Here is a 21,699-nt window from a genome sequence, read left to right on the forward strand (position 1 = left end):
TGCATTTGTCCAAGCGGGAGATAGCCAGAGCATGCACCACTCTGAAAAGACAGTCTGTCGGCAGGTAAGGTCTCAACCTGCGTACCAGATGGAGCTGGTAGACAGCTGCCTTGGGCACAAAACTGACCTGTACCTCCATGGACAGCTGTGAGTCCAAAATGACTCCTAGGCTGCGCACCTGGTTCTTCAGGGGCACAGTTACCCCATTCAGGACCAGGGAGTCCCCCACACCCGCCCGCCCCCTGTCCCCCAAGAACAGTATTTCTGTCTTGTCAGGATTCAACCTCAATCTGTTAGCCACCATCCATCCTCCCACTGCCTCCAGCACTCACCTTCACTGCCTTCACTGGTTCTGATTTAAAGGAGAGGTAGAGCTGGGTATCATCCGCATACTGATGACCACCCAGCCCAAACCCCCTGATGATCTCTCCCAGCGGCTTCATATAAATGTTAAAAATCATGGGGGAGAGGATGGAATCCTGATGGATGCTTTGGTTGAGATTTCTGCATTGCAGGGGGATATCTAGATAATCCTCGATGTCCCTTCCGACTTTCTGGTTCCATGAACACCTAGAGGCCCACACAGTTCCCATCCCTAGTTTAGGGGGCACTGGTGTGCTACACTATGAAATGAAACCTTGCCAAGCATTCTGTTTCAATGTGTATTATTCCAGAAAATATGCTGTCGTTATCCAGAGGGAGCCGGAATATCAATGCATTTATTTTACTACATTATACCTAGGCAGTGCACAAAGGAGATGCTCAAAGCAGCGTCTCTCTCTCTCTCTCTCTCTCTCTCTCTCTCTCTCTCTCTCTCTCTCTCTCTCTCAGCTGCCTCCACTGGCAATCCTGAAGCCAGATCATGATTGCTTAGTCAGTGGAAGGAAGCCCCATTGACTTCGGTGGAATTTAGGCATGCAATCACAGTGTTAATCGCATAATGTTCCCAAACCAGAGGCAAGGCGTTTTGAGGCTGACCTCTCTGAATTCTCTTGCTCCACCATGCCGTCCGCAAACAAGCCACTTCCTCCGGATCCTGGACTAACCCCAAATAATACACTCATCAGGATAAAGTGGCTTGCTTTATCCAAACGCAACGCTTCCAGATCAGCAGCAATACTAAGAAATGAAAGAATGAAAAACCACGCGTGGGCGTAGCCAGGGTTTTTGTTGTGGGGGCGGGGGCGGGGCAGAACCGACATGATTGGTCAGTTAGTTAAGTATTTCTAATGTTTTACTTGACAGGGGGGCGGGCAACTGCCTCCGCCCATGATACCATGGCTTTCAAGGAAGAGGCACAACTACGATATTGCAAAGGGTTTGGTGAACCTTACCCCAGAATCACAACGTAAAGCAAGCTCGCCGTGGCATAATAGTAAACAGCTCCGGGCAAATTGCTCTCCGTGGAGGCGTTTTGGTTTATTCCAACGCAGATTTAAACGTTTTATTGGGACAAGGGGGTTAACTTTCATTTCCTTCTGCAATACAGTATACGAATCGCGATACTGGGGGATTGGACTTGATTACCCTCCAATTTAGGTTCCCTTCCAACTCTACCATTCTATACTGTTAACAACTGTATAAAAATCCTTGAGGAGGAGGAGGTGGGGGAAAGGAGAATTTAAAAAGACTTGTTCAGAAATCCTTCACCACTAGGAGTAGTCGTGGCCGAGTGGTTAAGGCGATGGACTAGAAATCCATTGGGGTCTCCCCGCGCAGGTTCGAATCCTGCCGACTACGGTGCGGATTTATTTTTCAAAGGGCCAAACTTTTAATTGAAGCGCCTCGATCCCAGCAGGGCGGGGGTTTCCCGGAAGAACCAGGATGGGGCCGCCAGAGGCAGCGTAAGCCCAGCTCTTGGGAAGGGAAACTCGTGACACTCCGATCTCCTCCTCCTCCTGTTCGCCAGCCTTGCAACAGCAGCGGCACTTTCGCTGCGCGCAACTCCCAGCAAAGTCTGCGCTGCGCCGGTGGAGCTTTGGCGACGCCATGCAGCCCAGCTCGGGGCCTGCCGTGCTGGTCACCACCAGGTAAGGCGGCTTGCAGTGCGGGGGCCTCGCTTTGCTATGCCTGCCTGCCTCTTGCCGCTTCCCAAAGCGAGGAGGACGCGGGGTTCGGAGAGTTCAGGGGAGCCTTCCTGGCCTCGGGATCCAGATGTGCGCCTTGGGCCCGGCGCAGCAGCTGGCATGGGCTGCCTTTCCGCCTCCTGCCGAGCAGGACGAGCCTCGCTGCCTGCGCCTCCTGCCTCTCCAGTAGCGCCGCTTCCTTCCTTCTCCCCCGCGGCTCCCCTCTTCCCAAAGGGTAGCTGGTGCGTCAGGGCGCACGGGGATCTTTGCGCACCCGTCCGCCTGCTTCGGTTACAAGCAAGTCCAGAGCGCGTGGAACTGGCAGCCAGCTCCCTCCATCTTAGCCTTGGGTGGGTGGGGGGTTAATTTATTGTTCGGTGCATTGGTACCACCCCGCCTTTTTCTCCAAGGAGCTGGAGGGGGCGTGCATTTTATTGTTATTTTATACCGCCCTTCATTCAGGGATCACAGGGCAGTTTGCAATAGAAAAGCACAAAAAAACATTACATAGTAACAAAACAAAATCAGTACCCCCCCCCACTATGGTTCTCCCTCTCATTTAATTATTTATTTCCCCAGTTTATTCAAATGTTACAATACAGCTTTGTCCACTGCCATAATATCTCAGAATGACCGTTCCAATCCTCAGTCCCACATCACTGTTATGTTGGCTCCCCAAATACCCTCAATAGGAACCCAACTACCAATCTGGTTGATTAGTCATTGATGGTATGTGAGGTGTTCTGATAAAAAGGTAAAGGTACCCCTGCCCGTACAGGCCAGTCTTGACAGACTCTGGGGTTGTGCGCTCATCTCACTCAAGAGGCCGGGGGCCAGCGCTGTCCGGAGACACTTCCGGGTCACGTGGCCAGCGTGACAAGCTGCATCTGGCGAGCCAGCGCAGCACACGGAAACGCCGTTTACCTTCCCGGTATAAAGCGGTACCTATTTATCTACTTGCACCCGGGGGTGCTTTCGAACTGCTAGGTGGGCAGGCGCTGGGACCGAACGACGGGAGCACACCCCACCGCGGGGATTCGAACCACCGACCAAGCGATCGGCAAGTCCTAGGCGCTGAGGTTTTACCCACAGCGCCACCCGCATCCCATGAGGTGTTCTGATAGAGCAATGTTATTAACCCAAGCCTCTGTTGGTATATTAGAGGTTTCCTTTCATCATTGACAATAACTAGTCTACTGGTTGAACAGGAAGGAAATTAATTCCTTAGATTTAAAGGTAGAATTTGGGGTCAAATCTAGTGATAATAAGGCAAGTGCCAAATTAAGAGGGATTGATTGCTGGAGGTCAGACATGGACCATGGTACACCCCCACCAAACATGAATATAGGACCCTTGATCTCTACAGCCCTTCCAACATAATGGTGAGCTTGAAGAATTTTATCTTTGCAAGGCATGTGGGGGCCCAATGCCACCAAAAGATAATTTTAAGGGAAATTTCTGGAAGGTGAGCCAAAATTGTCTTTAAAAATGGATTACGCCATATAGGTTCCCATGCTTCCTCACTTCCTGAAATTTCTATGTCAGTTTCCCATCTCATTCAAATAACTTTTGTGTTGCCCTCAAAGTTGTCTAATATCATACCATATATCACTGAAACTGCCCCTTTCAGAAACAATGGAATACTGAAGTTTATATAAAACATGCAGGGATTTCTGCTATGCAAAATGAACCATGGAAAGAGAAGAAGGGGAGCCACTGATATTTTAAAGTTGACTAAATGAATATTCTGATATTTAAAGAAATGGCCCCTTTCATATCATGGCTAGGACTGTTACGTAGCAACAGTTACATGTTACTGTTGCTACATGTTTTCAGTTACATGTTACTGTTTCGACATTTTCAACATATACAATCAAAACACAATCAACTATTTTCTCCTGTTTTTGTCGACTTCCCACCCCGTTTTCAATGGAGTTCTTATTTCTCCCCTTCTTCTTCACCCTGTCCTCTATCTATTAAATCATAACCACATTATTATAATCTAATTACTTCTGTTGCTCATAGCTCAAATCCTGCTCTAAAGTTCATCCATACTATAATATTTCTTTAAGGCATCCTTTCTCCCATAAAACACTCGTCAATAGATTCTCTTAATTTTGCTCTTCAGTTTGCCAGTTCTGCACCGCCTGCTATCCTACTTATCCATTCTTCTTTGGTGGGATCCTCCTCATTTAATTCTCATGACAACCCTGTGAGGTAGGTTAGGCAGTGAGGCAGCGGCTGGCCCAAGGTCACCCGGTGAGCTTCATGGCTGAATGGAGATTTGTAGAATTGTAGTGGAGGGGACCCTGAGGGTCATCTAGTCCAACCCCCTGCGACGCAGGAGTCGCAACACGGGGTCCCCCATCCAAACTGACCAGATATGAACCTTTTGCCCAACTCTGGATCAAAAACTGATGTCACTGTTGGGAGTCAGTTGGCATTGAACTCTGATTGAACTCTTTCTGTGTTTTCATTCACAGACCTCTTCAAAACACCCACACAGGGATCGATCTATCCGTTCCAGAGTACCAGGAAATCCGGGGGAAGATGATGTCAGGCCATGTGGAATATAATATTGTTGCCGTGACGCAGCTGCCTGCTTTCAAATCAGCAAAGCACAAGCCAGAAGACATAATTCAGTTTATGGTAATCCACTATGAAACAGTTGTTGTTGCTGTTGAACTGTTGTTATGTAACAGAGAGAGCGCATATGGATACATGAGCGACACTGTGAATCTAGGATGTTCATGACTAGAGATGCGGGTGTAGGAATGTGGGTGGCACTGTGGTCTAAACCACTGAGCCTCTTGGGTGTGCTGATCAGAAGGTCAGCAGTTTGAATCCCCGCAACGGGGTGAGCTCCTGTTGCTCTGTCCCAGCTCCTGTCAACCTAGCAGTTTGAAAGCACACCAGTGCAAGTAGATAAATAGGTCCCACTGCAGTGGGAAGGTAAATGGCATTTCTGTGTGCTCTGGTTTCCGTCATGGTGTTCCGTTGTGCCAGAAGTAGTTTAGTCATGCTGGCCACATGACCCAGAAAGCTGTCTGTGGACAAAATGCCAACTCTCTCAGCCTAAAAAGATGAGATGAGCGCCACAACCCCATAGTCGTCTTTGACTGGACTTAACCTCCAGGGGTCCATTACCTTTTACCTTCATGACTAGATCCTCATTGGGGGCTTGGGGCCCCTTTCTGAACAATGTGGGGAGGAAGGGACCCTGGACTTTAAAGGACCTTTGTCTGGTAATTTCTCCTAGGATTTAAGGCAGTGATGGCCAAACGTGGCCCTCCAGCTGTTTTGGGACTACAACTCCCATCATCCCTAGCTAACAGGACCAGTGGTCAGGGATGATGGGAATTGTAGTCCCAAAACAGCTGGAGGGCCAAGTTTGGCCATCACTGATTTAAGGCGTTATGTTTCTACAGTGGTATCTCTAGTTGCGGACACGATCCATTCCAGGGTGCTGTTCGCACCCCGAAAAGTCCACAAATAGAGCGGCGCTTCTGCACAAGCGTGGAGTGTGATAGAGCACTTCTGCACATGCACAAAGCGTGCAGAACGCTTCTGCGTGTGTGTGCGGGGCAAAACCCGGAAGTATACACTTCCGGGTTTGCTGCGTTCACAACCCGAAAAGCCGCAACGTGAAGCAAATGGAACAAGAGGTATGACTGTATTTCGAGGGAAAACATGACAGATTGTATCTTCTTTTGCTACAAAAATTGGTTTGATTAAAAAAAAAAAGAGTTGCCTTAAGTATTCAGTGGAACAGTGTAGCAGCTACTTATGTTGTAAGCACTCCCTGCAAACAAATGCTCATATTGGGAAATATCCAAAGCCAATCGCTTTAAGAAAACGGCCATTTGATTTTAGAAGACAGATTAAGATGTTTGCCTGTAGCACAGAGGAAATGAAAAGCTTCTTGGCAGTTTATGTTAATGGATAGTTGTAAGCTGGTTCCTACATACAAGCCCATCCTTTGATGACTGTGTGGTGAGAGCCAGTGTGGTGTAGTGGTTAAGAGGGATAGACTCGTGATCTGGTGAACTGGGTCTGTGTCTCCGCTCCTCCACATGCAGCTGCTGGGTGACCTTGGGCTAGTCACACTTCTTTGAAGTCTCTCAGCCCCACTCACCTCACAGAGTGTTTGTTGTGGGGGAGGAAGGGAAAGGAGAATGTTAGCCGCTTTGAGACTCCTTCGGGTAGTGATAAAGCGGGGTATCAAATCCAAACTCTTCTCTTCTTCTTCTTCTGTATTGTAATGGAATTACCTACCCCACCCCCAATTTATATTCACCTGTATGATTGTTCTCAGTGGAGCCAGTTCACACATCCAGTCATTGAGTGTAGTAGAGATTTCTGAGCCGAATGTGTGAAATGGCACCACCACTCATTCTGTGGCAAGTGTAGACCAGACCAGACCTGAGATCTGTTAGTCTAAGGCAAAAGTACAGGACACAACTAGGGCTGCTGTGACTTCTAAGCAGGTGTAGGTCTTCTTGGCACTGAGCCTAGTACAGTGGTACCTCGGGTTACAGACGCTTCAGGTTACAGACGCTTCAGGTTACAGACTCTGCTAACCCAGAAATATTAAGAACTTTGCTTCAGGTTGAGAACAGAAATTGCACGACAGAGGCGGGAGGCCCCAATAGCTAAAGTGGTGCTTCAGGTTAAGAATAGTTTCAGGTTAATAACGGACCTCCGGAATAAAATAAGTACGTAACCAGAGGTACCACTGTATTGTCAAACAATGATTTGCATATGTGAATGGGCAATAATGCTTTGTATGTAATGGAATTACCTCACCCCACCCCCAATTTATATCCACCTGTATACAGTGGTACCTCAGGTTCCATACGCTTCAGGTTACAGACTCCGCTAACCCAGAAATAGTACCTCGGGTTAAGAACTTTGCTTCAGGATGAGAACAGAAATCGTCCTCCGGCGGCACGGCAGCAGCGGGAGGCCCCATTAGCTAAAGTGGTGCTTCAGGTTAAGAACAGTTTCAGGTTAAGAACAGGACTCTGGAACGAATTAAGTACTTAACCTGAGGTACCACTGTAATTGTTCTCAGTGGAGCCAGTTCACACATCCAGTCATTGAGTGTAGTAGAGATTTCTCAGCCGAATGTGTGAAATGGCACCACTCAACCAGCATTTTCCATGGAGGTAATGTGAGAAGACAGATTCTGTCATGACTCATTCACACACATGCAAGCCATCACTTGATGCCATCAAGTGAGGAAAATGCTTGTGAACCTTTCCTTTGCCTCTAATGGAGGGATGGACAACTTTTCAACCTCCAGATATTGTCAGTCTCCAGCTTTCATCAGTCCCAGCCAATATGCCCAGTCACCAGAGAAAATGGGAAGTGGAGTCTTGCAACATCTGAAGGGCAACAGGTTCCCTATCTGCTGCAATGAACAGTGCTTAAGTTTTGGAAATGTTTTCTTCAGCTTCAGTTTTTATGCAGGGCATGGCGAACATGTGGTCCTCTGGAAGTTGTTGGACTCCAAGTTCCATCATCCCTAGCCAGCATTGTAAAGCATGATGGGAGGTGTAGTCCTATTGATACCCAGTGCTGGATTAAACCCTGTGGAGGCTGCTAGGCAGTCAAAATCTGGCCTTGGAAATTATCTCCTAATACTTGAATGTAGTCAGTACAGTGGTACCTCAGGTTCCATACGCTTCAGGTTACAGACTCCGCTAACCCAGAAATAGTGCTTCAGGTTAAGAACTTTGCTTCAGGATGACAACAGAAATTGTGCTCCAGCGGCACGGTGGCAGCAGGAGGCCCCATTAGCTAAAGTGGTGCTTCAGGTTAAGAACAGTTTCAGGTTAAGTACGGACCTCCGGAACGAATTACGGTAAGTACTTAACCTGAGGTACCACTGTATTATTTTGATCCCTTGTCGCAGGGCCCCTAAAAGGCATGAGGCCCATAGGGCAGTGCGTATAGTGGTGCCTCACAAGACAAAATTAATTCCTTCCGCGAGTTTTTTCGTCTTGCGATTTTTTATGTCTTGCGAAGCACGGTGTCGGAAAAGTTTTGGAAAAGCTTCAAAAATCACCAAAGTCTTCAAAAACCTCAAAAAAGGCTACCACACCGCGTGCTATGAGTTGCTCCTCGGAGTCAAGTCGCAACTGTATTAACGGTTTTAGGAAAAAGGAAGCAAACTTGCAAGACGTTTTCGTCTTGCGAAGCAAGCCCATAGGGAAATTCATCTTGCGAAGCAACTCAAAAATCAAAAACCCTTTCGTCTTGCGAGTTTTTCGTCTTGCGAGGCATTCGTCTTGCAAGGTACCACTGTACTCTGCCTATTTGGTAATCTGGCACTGATGACACCACATGTCCCCTATACTTGCACAAAGCCATGCGACATTAAAGCGACTTTGTTCCTTGGTTCCTTGTTAGACACCTCGGTTGCTCTGATTTCCATCCCTTTCTCAGGAGATAATTAATTTAAACATTCCAGTCCCCCACTGGAATGGTATTTTCATCCTGCGAAATATTTTTGGGTCACTGTGGCATGGTCAAATACCTTAAATAGTTTAGCCGGTGTAGCTAATCTGAAATCTTGAGCTTGTTGCAGGCAGTTGAAAGGGAAAGAAGGTATTCTTTCCTCACATGAATGAGAGATGTCACATTCTGTTGCGTTGGTGTTTCCAACCAAAGTAGTTGTGGCATGAAAACCTACTCAGTTTCACCATGACCTGTTACATTATCCAGAGCTATTTAAAGCTTATCTGAGCAGCTTCATCTTGCCAGCCACCAACCTCTGAAGTCTTGTGTATGTTTGTAATTATATACAGCAACACACTTAGTAAGATTCCTTCTATTATTATTATGTTTTTCATTTTAAGCCTAAGCAATAAGTAAAAGCTGGAATATGACCATAACGAACCTGAGATCTCCTAGGCACTAGGGTAGGGCTCGGGGGTAGGGCTCGTGTTTGGCATGCAGGAGGTTCTAAGTTCAGTCCCTGGCATCTCCAGGTAGAGAGAGCCTTGTCTCAAATCCTAGGGAGGCCCTGACTGGCATTGTAACCAGTGCTGAGCTAGAGGGAGCAATGACCTGATTCAGTAGAAGTCCTATGGGGGAGATTAAGGTAAAGGTAAACGGACCCCTGACCATTAGGTCCAGTCGTGGCTGACTCTGGGGTTGCGGTGCTCAGGTCGCTTTATTGGCCGAGGGAGCCGGTGTACAGCTTCTGGGTCATGTGGCCAGCATGACTAAGCCACTTCTGGCGAACCAGAGCAGCGCATGGAAACGCCGTTTACCTTCCCGCCGGAGCGGTACCTATTTATCTACTTGTGCTTTGAGGTGCTTTCGAACTGCTAGGTTGGCAGGAGCAGGGACCGAGCAACGGGAGCTCACCCCGTCGCGAGGATTCGAACCGCCGACCTTCTGATCGGCAAGTCCTAGGCTCTGTGGTTTAACGCACAGCGCCACCCGTGTCCCTTATGGGAGAGATTAGTAGCGTTCAAAATTTGCCAGGCGCCAGGTGCATTTGGTGCCTGGCTATCGGCCACTTGCGACCAAGTGATGATGCCCGGGTGCCAGGATGGCGCCTGACGTCTCCCCCATCTGGAGGTGCATTCCTGGGGATCCTTGGATCTTGCCTGTTTTCACACACCGACAACACATCCTTTAGAATTCTCTCTGTGAGAATTTATCTGCACAATCAGAACAAATTTCAGGAACCAGGAAGTCGTCTTTGAGCCATCTGGCCCCCAAATGGCAACTAGATGTTCTGTTTTGGTGGCTGAAACCCTGGTTTTAGGAGCCATTTGACACCTAGTTAATATATCTGAGTTTCTAATACTGGATCAGGAGATGTCAATAATAAAGCACAAGTGAAGTCTGAAAAGAAATTGCAGAGGGCAAGAGGGATTTTTCTCCTTCTATTTTACTTCCTCCCCAGCATGTTCCCTCTCTTTCTCTCAAAGGTACCCATGCAGGTAAGTGTGTCCTTTCTATGTTTGAAATGTACTTTCTATGTACATAGAAATGTACTTTCTATGTACATTTCTATGATTCTTTGAGTAAACATTTATAAGGTTGCCCTGAACACTCATCGCTTGCAAAAGCTGCAGTTCCCCCCCCTCCCCAAATTATGCTTGGAAATCCCTTACTCTTTTCCTTGCTGTATTGAATTTGATCCTTTCTTTTCCTTCTCTTCTTTCTTTCTCTCTTTTTCTCCTAACACGTTTAGGTGGCATTTTTATCTCTGATTCTGATACCACTGTAAAAAGCATACAAAGCTAACAGCCTAGACCAGGGGTCAGCAACCTAAGGCCCATGGACAGGAAGCAGCCCGCGGAGGTCGTTTGACTGGCCCACAAGCTGCCCCTAGTGCAGCGCAGCACAGAGACTCACTTCCGCGGCTCTGAAAATCGTGTCTGCGCAGACACTAAAAATTGCGGGTGCGCACGCAATCTGGCCCACAGAGGGATCTCTGTGGGACCGATCCAGCCCAGGCAAGATAAACCTTGCTGACCCCTGGCCTAGACTCTCATACATGTCTTCACAGAAGTAAGCACCCTTGAGTTCAATGGAGCTTACCCCCAGGCAAGTCGTCTTCTTTGGCGATCACTTGTAGCCAAGTAAGATTGTCTTCCATGAACATGGTTTTAACAGGGAGTCCGTAAGTGACTGTGGAGGCCAATTCTGGATCCACACATCCTTCCACAGTGGGGAGATAGGTTTCTGGGTAGGAGCTGATCACGGTGAGGGTTTGCCAAGTGTGCCTTCCTCTTCGCACGTTTCTCCCTTTCATCCTGAGTTTGAGCATCTTCAAAGTTCATGATACCTTTGGTAAAGGCTGTTCTCCAATTGGAGCGCTTGCAGGCCAGTGTTTCCCAGGTGTCAGTGTTTATACTACATTTTTTAAGATTTGCCTTGAGAGAGTCTTTAAGTCTCTTTCGTTGACCACCAGCAAGTGAGTATAGGATTGAAGGCTAACATCCAGGGGCATTACAGCTCAGTCCGTCGAGTATGAGACTCTTAATCTCTGGGTCGTGGGTTTGAACCCCACGTCGGGCAAAAGATTCCCTCATTGCAGGGGGTTGGACTAGATGATTCTCGTGGTCCCTTACAATTCTACAGTTCTATGATACTATCATTTTAGGTACTTTAAAAGACTTTGGACACATGGATAAATTTGCCTTTGGCCAGATCAGCATGGAGGGTGGCAGAATCTACTGCCACGTCACCAGCCACCCCTAGGGGAAAAAATGCAGTTTAAAAAGGGGTGAGAAGGGGCTGGAGCAAAAGATATGGGCCTCAGACTCCCTAGGCCACCCTGCCTTGTGCAGAAGTGAGACCATTAGCTCTTGCTGGTTTCAGACCAGGAGACACCCACTTTGCTGCCTAAGTTGCTAAACTTAATGCAAACTTTCTCCCAGCTATTATTCTTCCTATGTTGTACTCCAGGGTTGGAGACATATTTATAGCACCTTTGATGCAGTGACAAGCTCTACTGTGACATATCTTGCTGGATCGACCATTAATAGGGAGCCTACGCTGTTCTCTGTGTGTACAGGTTTATTTTTAAGGATGTCATTTCTGTAGCAAAACTAAGAAATGTAGAAGAGCCTGAATCTTTTGAGCGGTATATGGTTCCAGTAGAGGGCACTCAAACACCATTCAAGAGCATACTTACCTAGGCCTGGAGGTGACCAGAAAGACAGAGTTCATTCTGGTGATGTTAAGAACAGGGAATGCACTGAGTGCTTGTGCTTGGAATCGTAGAATCACTGAATGGTCAAGTTGGAAGGGATCCCAGGGGTCTTCTAGTCCAGCCCCCCTGCAATGCAGTAATCTTTTGCCTAGTGCGAGACTCAAACTCATAACCCTGAGATTAAGAGTCTCATGCTCTACTGCTTGAGGTATCCCAGCTTGTTCTTACTTGAAATCAATGGATCGTCTACACCAAGCAATATGTTTATTATCCAATGTGATGGTGAAGGAGTCCTGTTCCGTGAATTTATAAGAAGAGGAGCTTCCAGTGTGGCTGTTTATTGAGAATTCAAGCTGATATGTTTGCATAAAGGTTGCACGGAGTTTATTCAACACCACCAGTTTATTAAACATTCATCCTGATACATTATCATGGACGTTATATGAAATTGCCAGGTTCTGGTGATTATCTCACACTTTTCCACTGCAATTTTCTATCATTTTTGTTATCAGAGTTTTTTCCAGTAAGAAAAATCATGCAATGTTTGTACTAGGAAGTGCAAGGTAGCTCTCAAAGTTTGTGTGAATAAACTGCCCATCTAGATCTGCCCTTTAAGGTTAAATACAAGCATATTTGGAAACTAAAAGTTGGTGGTGGTTCAAACCATGGTTCTACCCATAGGTAGGCAAACTAAGGCCCAGGGGCCGGATCAGGCCCAATCGCCTTCTCAATCCGACCTGCGGACGGTCCGGGAATCAGCGTGTTTTTACATGAGTGGAATGTGTGCTTTTATTTAAAATGCACCTCTGGGTTATTTGTGGGGTCTGCCTGGTGTTTTTACATGTGTAGAATGTGTCCTTTTATTTAAAATGCATCTCTGGGTTATTTGTGGGGCATAGGAATTCATTCATCCCCCCCAAAAAATAATATAGTCTGGCCCCCCACAAGGTCTGAGGGACAGTGGACCGGCCCCCTGCTGAAAAAGTTTGCTGACCCCTGAGCTACATCCTAAAATACAAGATGAGATTTATGGATCTGTGTTCACATTCAGATTTTATTGTTTGTTTGTATCAGTGCTACTATGGTTTTCTTCTCAGTCTTTAAAATTATAGAGTTGGAAGGAGCTTTGAATCTGCAATATTGCATTCCTGACAGTTGGCCACCCATGCTCTGAATAAGTATCACTCATTTATCACTTATTAAGTATCTTGCTCGGAATATTGCTGATTAGTTCTGTCAGCCAAGAAATGGCCTTGTCCTTAAATCAGCGTGTGAACAGATTGTCAAAGTGGTCAATGCAAATCCACAGAAGCTTTTTGCTCCTTGTACAGATAATCCCTTGTGAGCATTTCTGGGGCCACAAACAAAGGCACTTCTGTAAACAAGGCAGAAACTGTGTTCAGAAGGTCCCATATAGCAGCCACCAGCGGAAGAATGGGCTCTTCATGGCAACCGTTTCCTTCCTAAGTTTATAAAATTTGCAAGCATTCATTTCTTTTCTTTTCCCCCGATTTTCATTTATTTATTTATACTTTTCAAGTTTGTGCGCTGTGGCAAGCTTCTCCATATTTGTCATTTAACAACAAAGACAAATTCTGCCTATTCTGCTTACAGGTCTCAAAGAAGTACAGCGAGATTGAGGAGTTTTATCAGAGGCTGGCTACACGTTACCCACAATCCTCTCTGCCACCGTTGCCAAGGAAAGTGCTGTTTGTTGGGGAGTTTGACATCCGGGAACGGAGAGCTGCGTTTAATGAGATCATGAGATCCATTTCCAAAGACACAGATCTAGCAACAAGTCCCGAGTTAATGGAATTCCTAGGTAACTCCCAAGCATGTTTTTGTAATGGTAACATGTCTTTTATTCAATATCCAGTGACCCTTTAAGCTTTTGAGTACCAGAGAAATTTTGCAAAATCAGCTGCATCTCCTATCAATTTTCAAGACACTTCCCCCCCTTAAGGTATTAAATTCTCATGTCCAAGTACCTCTGCAAACCTGCTAGATTTGCTTTCCTACAAACCCTGTGCTCAGATTGGTCTTGAATTTCATAAATACTCCATTGCCTCATTGTGAGATTTGGTTTTAAAAGCACCCTGTGACCTAGACATGTTAATGTGATTTAAGAAGAAAAAGCCACACCTTCGTTATTAATATGAGAAACTGTCTAGGCAACATGGGCTGTGTAATTTTCTTTTTTAAAAAGGCCAGAATTCTACACTAAGGTAACCCAAGTGTTCCAGTAAGAGTTTGCAGCCTTAATTTTGTGTGTGTGTATTTTCTCGTTTTATATAATTTATTCCATACAACTTGCTCACTGTACGGAGGGCAGAGAGCAATGTAAAGTGTAACATCCCTGTCTGAATCACTCAGGATCTTGCCACTGAGATTTCTCTAGGCGTTATCCACACAATGAGTTAGATGCCAGATTTTATATAAAAAACCCTGACATTTTCAAAACACTGAGTTCTTCCTGGAATGCAGCCACTATGTTTGTACCAGATGATAGCAGAATTGCAGGACGCGCACTGCTGTGGTGATGTTACCAGTGGTGGACCTGCACAGCTGCTCAATATATGTATGCATGGCTTAAAATTGGGTGGCTGACCTCTGGCCCTTCAGATATGGAGGAACTCCAACTCCCACCAGCCCTAGTCAGTATGCTGAGTGTGGGCAGGGAGTTGCTGTCCAGCAAAATCTGGAGAGCTACTGGTTCGTCACCCCCGCTTCAAATGCACTGTGGGAAGACTAGGCGCCTGGTTACTTTTGAAAGTAGCAGAAACTAAAGCCTCTGTTTGGTGTTGAAACTGGGTGGCAATCAACCATCTGCATAGCAGCCTCCATAACATGGCTGGTTTTGGGCTCTAATGTCGTCATGGTTATATCTTCTTGCATTGCAGGGGGGTAGAATACATGACTCTCGCGGTCCCTTCCAACTCTAAAATTCTATCTGAATTACAGGAAAGTATTCATTTATTTCAACAATTTATAATACTGCCATTGGTGTGTATAAAGGTAAAGGACCCCTGGACAGTTAAGTCCTGTCGAAGGCGACTATGGGGGTGTGGCGCTCGTCTCGCTTTCAGGCCAAGGCAGCTGGCGTTTGTTCACCGACAGCTTTCTGGGTCATGTGGCCAGCAGGACTAAACCGCTTCTGGTGCAACGGAACACCGTGAGGGAAACCAGAGCGCATGGAAACGCTATTTACCTTCCTGCCGCAGCGGTACCTATTTATCTACTTGCACTGATGTGCTTTCGAACTGCTAGGTTGGCAGGAACTGGGACCGAGCAACGGGAGCTCACCCTGTTGTGGGGATTCGAACCGCCAACCTTCTGATCAGCAAGCCCAAGAGACTCAGTGGTTTAGACCACAGCACCACCTGCGTCCCATTGGTGTATATACATGGCATAGGAGCCAACTCCTATGAGGTCTCTTTGCTCCCCCCCTAAAACATTTGAGGGGACTGGGGCCCCCAAAGTTGATGGACATTGCCATTAAAATGATGTGGGTGCGCCCTGTCATGTGATTGATTGTGTGGGGCGGGGCTTACTTGTTCCCCCTCCCCCGGATATTTTATTAAAGTTGGCACCCTGACGCAAGGTTACAAAAGTGAAGCCTATCTTGTTTTTCTGAAATCTCCAGGTGGCTTATTGCAATGTGTCCATGGCACTCTTTGAAATCCCACATCAGAGTGGCTAAAAATGACAGGCAACTAACAACTGAGCCAGACAAACTCTATGATGCTCAAATGTACTGTTTCGAGGCCCTGTAATCGGGAAATTTTAAAATGTCTGATGTTTTACAATTTTTTAAATGTGCGTTAGCCACCCAGATGGGTGGGTTAATAAATAAAATAAAATAAAATAATATAATATAATATACTAATATAATATAATAATATAATATAATATATAATATAATATAATATAATATAATATAATATAATATAATATAATATAATATAATATAATATTCCATATACAATGCTCTCAGTGAGGTCTGCCTGGCACATTCCCCCACCTGCCTTTAGTAGACTGAGATGCTGTTATGTTTTCTAATGTGCTGCCAAGATTCCTGCAGCTGTTATGAGGGTTGTTTTGTTCTATTTTTGTAGTATAAGTATTTATATTCATGTTTTTAAATGTGTTGTAAGTTGCTTGAAGACCTTTGGCCAACAAGTGGCTAACAAGTCTAATTAATGATGATGCTGATGATGATGACATAGTTCTCCATTTTGTTTGCCAAACAGTCAGAAGTTGGTGACGTTGGCACGGGACCAGAATACCTTCTTTTGAAGCCTCTGTGTTCAGTTTTCCATGTTGTGCTTCTGCAGGAACCAGATCCACCAGCGCCACGGACATCAAAAGTAAAAACCTCCCCGATGCGGAAGACAAGGACGACGAAAACGAAGCCTTTGATTTCTTCAAAGAGGAAAGGACTCCTGACCCCGTTCCCCTGTTCAAATCCTCGGAAGAGCAGGATGTTAAAAAGAGAAAAGAGGAAGAGGAAGAGGAGGACGGGGATGATGATGGAGACCCACTTGGGGTTATCAAGTATGACTTTTTAATTTTACCGTGCTCCTTATGCAAAATGTCCATCAGTAATTCAAACTTAATCTGTTCTGCCATACTGTCCTAGTGTGTACTTCTGAGCTGCAGGGCTTGAGAAAGGAGAGAGAAATAATTCAATTGTATGGGGAAGATCTCTCTATTTACAGCATCTCCAATTCAGGTGCTGTCAGGGAACTGCCATCAGCTCAGAGGCAAGAGGTGGAAGGGCAGTTGTGTTACAGGGAGCCTCCAAAGATCTTGCGAAGTAGTTCTTCCTCTGGCGAGGAGGGAAGTCCCGCCTCCAGCGGGGAATGGGCGCAGGGATCAGAAGATGCTAGGGAGAGCCGCAACACCAAGCCTGAGGAAAGTGGAGGGGCGGCAAGTCCCCCTTTGCCAACGCCCACTTTGTGCAGTAAGTTTGCGCGCAGAGAGGGGAGGAGAAGGGTGGGGGTCACACGACTGTTATGCTGGGGAAGGTATGAGGACGGCCCACTCCCAGATTGTGCTAGCGACTGAGCAGACATGGACCTGCGACACTGCACTGTAAAATAGTTTGTACAGATAATAAAGCCTGGAAAAGACAGGTTGGGGTCTTGCCTGTTTGCTCTCAACCAGCACCTGACAGGTGCCTAAAGATATTTGCTTGTCTTCAGTGCTGGTAGCAATCAAAGAAGGCACCTAGATCACTTAGGAATCTTTTGTGCAATGTGGGGCTCCAATCCAAGGATGGAGCTATCATGAGATCTTGATTAATCCTCTGAATTCTCTATGAGAAGTCCCCACAAGCTGGACTAGATTATTTACATGAAAACATATGAGCAGGCGTGATGGTCATAACTAGGGCAAATCCCAGCCAATGTTAAGCATGTGTAAATAGCACTTTGAAGTTTCCAACTTTTGGTCTTCACTTCTTTCACTTTTCTTTGTTTTTTTCTGCACATCCCTGACAAAAAGTATTAATTCCAAAATCTGCACCCATCCATGTTGGCCCAAAACAAAGGCATTTCCTCGTGTGTTCCACTGCAAAATGGAAAATGCAAGGAAGGAAGAAGGAATGCTTTTTATTTTTGGCAACTCAGAATAAGAACAAAATGTTACTTGGTAATTAAGAATTGCTATGGGATTCCCCCCCCCCTTTTCTTTCTTTCTTAAGATATATAGGCATACTGCAATGATTTTATGATTCCTAAAAGATTCCTGAGTGGTTATCATTTTCTGTCTAGTCATTATGCACTCTAAGCATTTTCATTTAACAACTTATATATTGCTCAAAACTGAAACTGTCCCTCTGGATATCTGAAATTCCAGAGTGCCTGGATTTAAAACACACTCACACATGCCACAAGCTGGATTGCTATTTCTGCTGAGAACCTTGATAAAGCATTGTTTTTCCGTGAAATGGTCATTGGCTGCAGGCATATACAAAAGAGAGTGTCCTTATTTGGATAGGAAAAAGGTCTTTCTGAACTGGGCATTATGTTTTCCTGGATATTCTGCTGAAACGAAAGGTATGTAGTTAAAATAATAATAATATCCCAATGTCCAAAGAAACAGAAAACCTGCTTCTTGGGTTTTGGCCGATCTGTTTTCTTAAAAGCCTTTTGTTCTGGGTTCAGAGGACCATAGAAAAGCTTCCGACTCAGAGAGGGAGGCCTTCTTCCCAGTGAAACCTCTGCTACCTTTCCTCATTCAACAGGCCACTCCTGAAACCTGGGCAAACTTTTGTAAACATCAATGGAGCATGGAGCTCTGGCTTGAAAAAACAAAACATTGCACCCAGGCACTGGTGAAGGGCCTGCACAGCCTCTCCTAGTTCAGTTTTTATGGAGTAATAGAGCACAGTGTCGTCAGAATTGTGATGGCATCTTGCCCTGTATTTTCTAATGACCTCTCCTAACTGCTCCATGTAGATGTTAAACAACATTGGGAGTATAATCATAGCGATACCCTATAGCAGTACCTCACAGACAGGGGTCCAAAGAGCACTCTTCCAACATGGTTCTCTGCATGCAACCCCATATGTGAGAACAGAACTGCTATGCACCTGATACCCGTCTCAAAGAGCCTGTCCAGGAGGCTGGAGTGGTCAATGGCATAAAGATCTGCAGAGAAATCAAGGAGGAACAGAATCGTCTTCTGCTTGTCCTCTTCTTAGTCATCCATCGGGGTGATCAAGGCTGATTCAGTCCCATCACCAGGCCCAAACTCAGATTTAATTTGGGCTAGATGATTCATATCATCCAAGAATATGTATAGTTGGCCTGCCATGGCCCTTTTCACTACCTTCCCTGAAAAGGAGATATTTGTGACTGGTCGGTAGATAGTCTAAGCCAATTAATCATCTAGTCCAACTCCCTGCATTACAGGAATCTCAGCCAAAGCATCCATGACAGATGCTCATCCAACCTCTGCTTGAAAACCTCCAATGAAGCAGAGTCCACTGGCAAACAGCTTTGTCAGAAAATTATTCCTGATGTTTAGTTGGAATCTCCTTTCTTGTAACTTGAAGCCATTGGTTTGAGTCTTACCCTCCAGAGAGGAGAAGACAAGCCTGCTCCATCTTCCATGTGACAGTCCTTGAGCTATTTGAAGCTGGCTCTCATATCTCTTCTCAGTCTCCTCTCTTCCAGGCTAAACATACCCCTCACATCCAAAGCAAAGTGGGCTTAATGTGTTGGACCCAATGGCCATATGAGAGAGCCCCAATATTGCCACGGGGACCATGGTTCTAACTATGGAAGGCAGCATACAAATACAGTGGTACCTTGGGTTACAGACGCTTCAGGTTACAGACTCTGCTAACCCAGAAATAGTACCTCAGGTTATGAACTTTGCTTCAGGATGAGAACAGAAATCGCGCGGCAGCGCCGCAGTGGCAGTGGGAGGCCCCATTAGCTAAAGTGGTGCTTCAGGTTAAGAACAGTTTCAGGTTAAGAACGGACCTCCAGAACAAATTAAGTTCTTAACCAGAGGTACCACTGTAAAACGATGTATGTATCTAGTAATTTGCTTTTGATGTGGACCTGAATTACTTGACTTCCAGTCCTGCCCTCCTAGTTGCAAGCATGCGTGGTCACCCTGTTAACTGATTTTTGTCAATGAGCAGGCTGCCTCAAAATAGGAGAGGGAGCAGGGCCTGTAAATGGTTTAAATAAATGAATGAGCTAACTTCGCCTGGATTGCACCCTCAATAATGACAAGAAAACTTATCTCCGTCCTGAGGCACAGTGTGAAGCATGCAACCTACATGGCCACCTGTTCAGAAGGGTTCGACATCTTCAAGCACACACAGCTGCAAAGACTCTGGGTTTCCCCCCCGCTTTTGACAATCGCCGGCTTACAGGCCGAAGCCTTCAAGCCTGCTCGGCCACTGAGCGAGTGCCAAGTGATGCAAGTGTTTGCAAGTGCTTTGAATCCCAGCTGCTTGTCAGATTTTTAGACAACTTTTGTCAGCCCTGTGACACACCCTTTTGTGTCAGAGTCGCTTCCTGACTTCCTTGCTCCCCTCCAAATGTGTTGGCACAGCAATGTACTTTGATCTGGCAGCCGTTGAACTAAGTACTTTGTTTTATATTGTGCAAATCCCCTTAGTTTAATACAAAAGAGACATATGAGTGGGGGATCCTTCTCCAGTATAATTTAAATGTGCAGTTGAAGACTCTTCTCAGATGTGAGGTAAGGTAGTTGTTAGATGCGAGGTAAGGTAGTTGTTAAATAGTTGTACAAAGTCCTCCCCACTTAATGAGTGTGGTTCTGTTTTTGTAGATGGCTGAACAGCCTGTCCAGTCCTCACCCATGCTGAAGGCTGTATCTACCTTGCCTTTGCTGGCACTCAGCCACATTAGTCAAAAAACAACATTTCAAATGCGTTATAAGCCTGCAACAGCAGATGGCACCAGAGAGCAAAAAAATTCTGTGCGATTTTTTTCATAGCGGGTTTTTTTTTTGTTATAACGATTTAATTTCTGACTTATTTATAGTGCTTTTTTTTCCCTGTGTGTAGATCAACCCCAGGACTGCCACACGATCTGCTTATGTAGAGTAGGGCAGCAGTAATGTTTGCTGGTCGCTTCAGATCCACAGCTGTCTTTGTATCCCCTTTGCCTCCCCTTCTCTTCATAGTATATTTAGCAACAATCACACATTTTGTAGCTTGGCAGCTGTGGGAAACCAGATGACATGATGGTGATGTGAGGGCTAGATAAAGCCTGAGCTAATGTCCTTGCAAGCAGCTTGGTAAAGTTTTGCACTGAGTGGAAAAAACGGAATCGCCAAGGCCTGTGCTGTTGTTGTGAAAATACAGAGAATCTCTGTAAAGCCTGTTTTCCACAAACAGCTGCTGAGGTGACAAAGCTGTACCATAGAACTGAACTGAATTGTTGAGTTCGAAGGGAACTCTCTTCAGTGCAGGAATCCTGCCCACAGCTGTGTGGGAATGTTAAGGATAGTCGGAGAGGATATATTGATTAAATATCATCCTTCCTTCACTCACGTTAGTGAATCACGTAGAAGGAAGCTAATTTGCAGATTTGTTTGAATCTCTTTAGTTAAGCAATCCACTCTGGCTTGCCCAGATTGGATTATTCCTGTTAAGTCCCCGTTGATCTCTTTTAAAAGAATGAAGAGACAAGAGTCTTTCCTTAAAAGTAACAAGAAGTTTACTCACATTCATCTCCCAGGAGATCCCTGAAGGCAGGCTTTAGCTAGTAGTTACAGAACAAATTGTGAGTTCATCCCATATTGGGATTGAGCCCCTGTGCTGCTGGCTGAGATCCAGCAGACAGCAAAATACGTTAAGAGAAGAAAATGGCATCAAGAGAAAGATGGCAGCATGGCAGCCATGGTCACGCCCATCTGCTTGGTCACGTGCAGGGGAAGAATGTTCCAGACCAGTGAAACAGGAAGTTATATTGGCTGGAGTAACATCCCCCTGCCTGTGTCCACTCTAGGGAAACAAGGAATGTTGTATTTGACTGCTCCAATGGATTACATCCCACAAGCTGTCCCTAGGTGAGCTTGGACCATCAACCTTCTGGTTAACAGGAAGACACACTTACCTGTGTGGACATTTCAGGCTGCAAGGTGAGCAGCAGGGCTCACATTGTGAAATACTCCCCTTAACGTAAAATCGGTTCCTACATGTGAAATGCTAGTCTTGTAAGGGAAAAGGTGAGGCTTTAATCCTACCGAAAGCGTAGGGTTTGCTTTAACGCAGAGTTATTGTGTTTAAACGCAGAGTTATTGTGTCCCATGCTAAAGAATGGAAAGATGAGCGCAAATTGAGCAAAAGAGAACTGATTTGACGTTCGTGGGAGCTGATGGCAATAGTCATATTAACAATAACTCTAAAGAAAAATGGAAATGGTAAATAAAGACTGGGTGAAGGGTTGCCTGTTGCAC

At 45.7% G+C, this 21,699-nt stretch overlaps 1 protein-coding gene and 1 non-coding gene across 3 annotated transcripts in view; both read left to right on the plus strand.

The window, feature by feature from the left end:
- Positions 1–1,658: 1,658 nt before the first annotated feature.
- On the plus strand, positions 1,659–1,740 carry TRNAS-AGA (transfer RNA serine (anticodon AGA)). Its single transcript has one exon. It is a non-coding gene; the product is annotated as a tRNA-Ser (tRNA).
- Positions 1,741–1,786: 46 nt separating this feature from the next.
- Positions 1,787–21,699, plus strand: part of HS1BP3 (HCLS1 binding protein 3) — a 33,765-nt gene continuing 13,852 nt past the window's right edge. For both annotated transcript variants that reach the window (XR_003705764.2, XM_028722335.2), the window contains exons 1-4: positions 1,787–2,030; positions 4,550–4,715; positions 13,363–13,570; positions 16,083–16,302. Coding sequence is in view for 1 of the 2 variants with exons in the window: in XM_028722335.2 (XP_028578168.2) it covers positions 1,990–2,030; positions 4,550–4,715; positions 13,363–13,570; positions 16,083–16,302 (635 nt within the window). In the remaining variant the exon portion in view is untranslated. The remainder of the gene's footprint in view (positions 2,031–4,549; positions 4,716–13,362; positions 13,571–16,082; positions 16,303–21,699) is intronic.

The sequence above is a fragment of the Podarcis muralis genome, chromosome 3, assembly GCF_964188315.1.
Source record: "Podarcis muralis chromosome 3, rPodMur119.hap1.1, whole genome shotgun sequence".
Taxonomy (NCBI): domain Eukaryota; kingdom Metazoa; phylum Chordata; class Lepidosauria; order Squamata; family Lacertidae; genus Podarcis; species Podarcis muralis.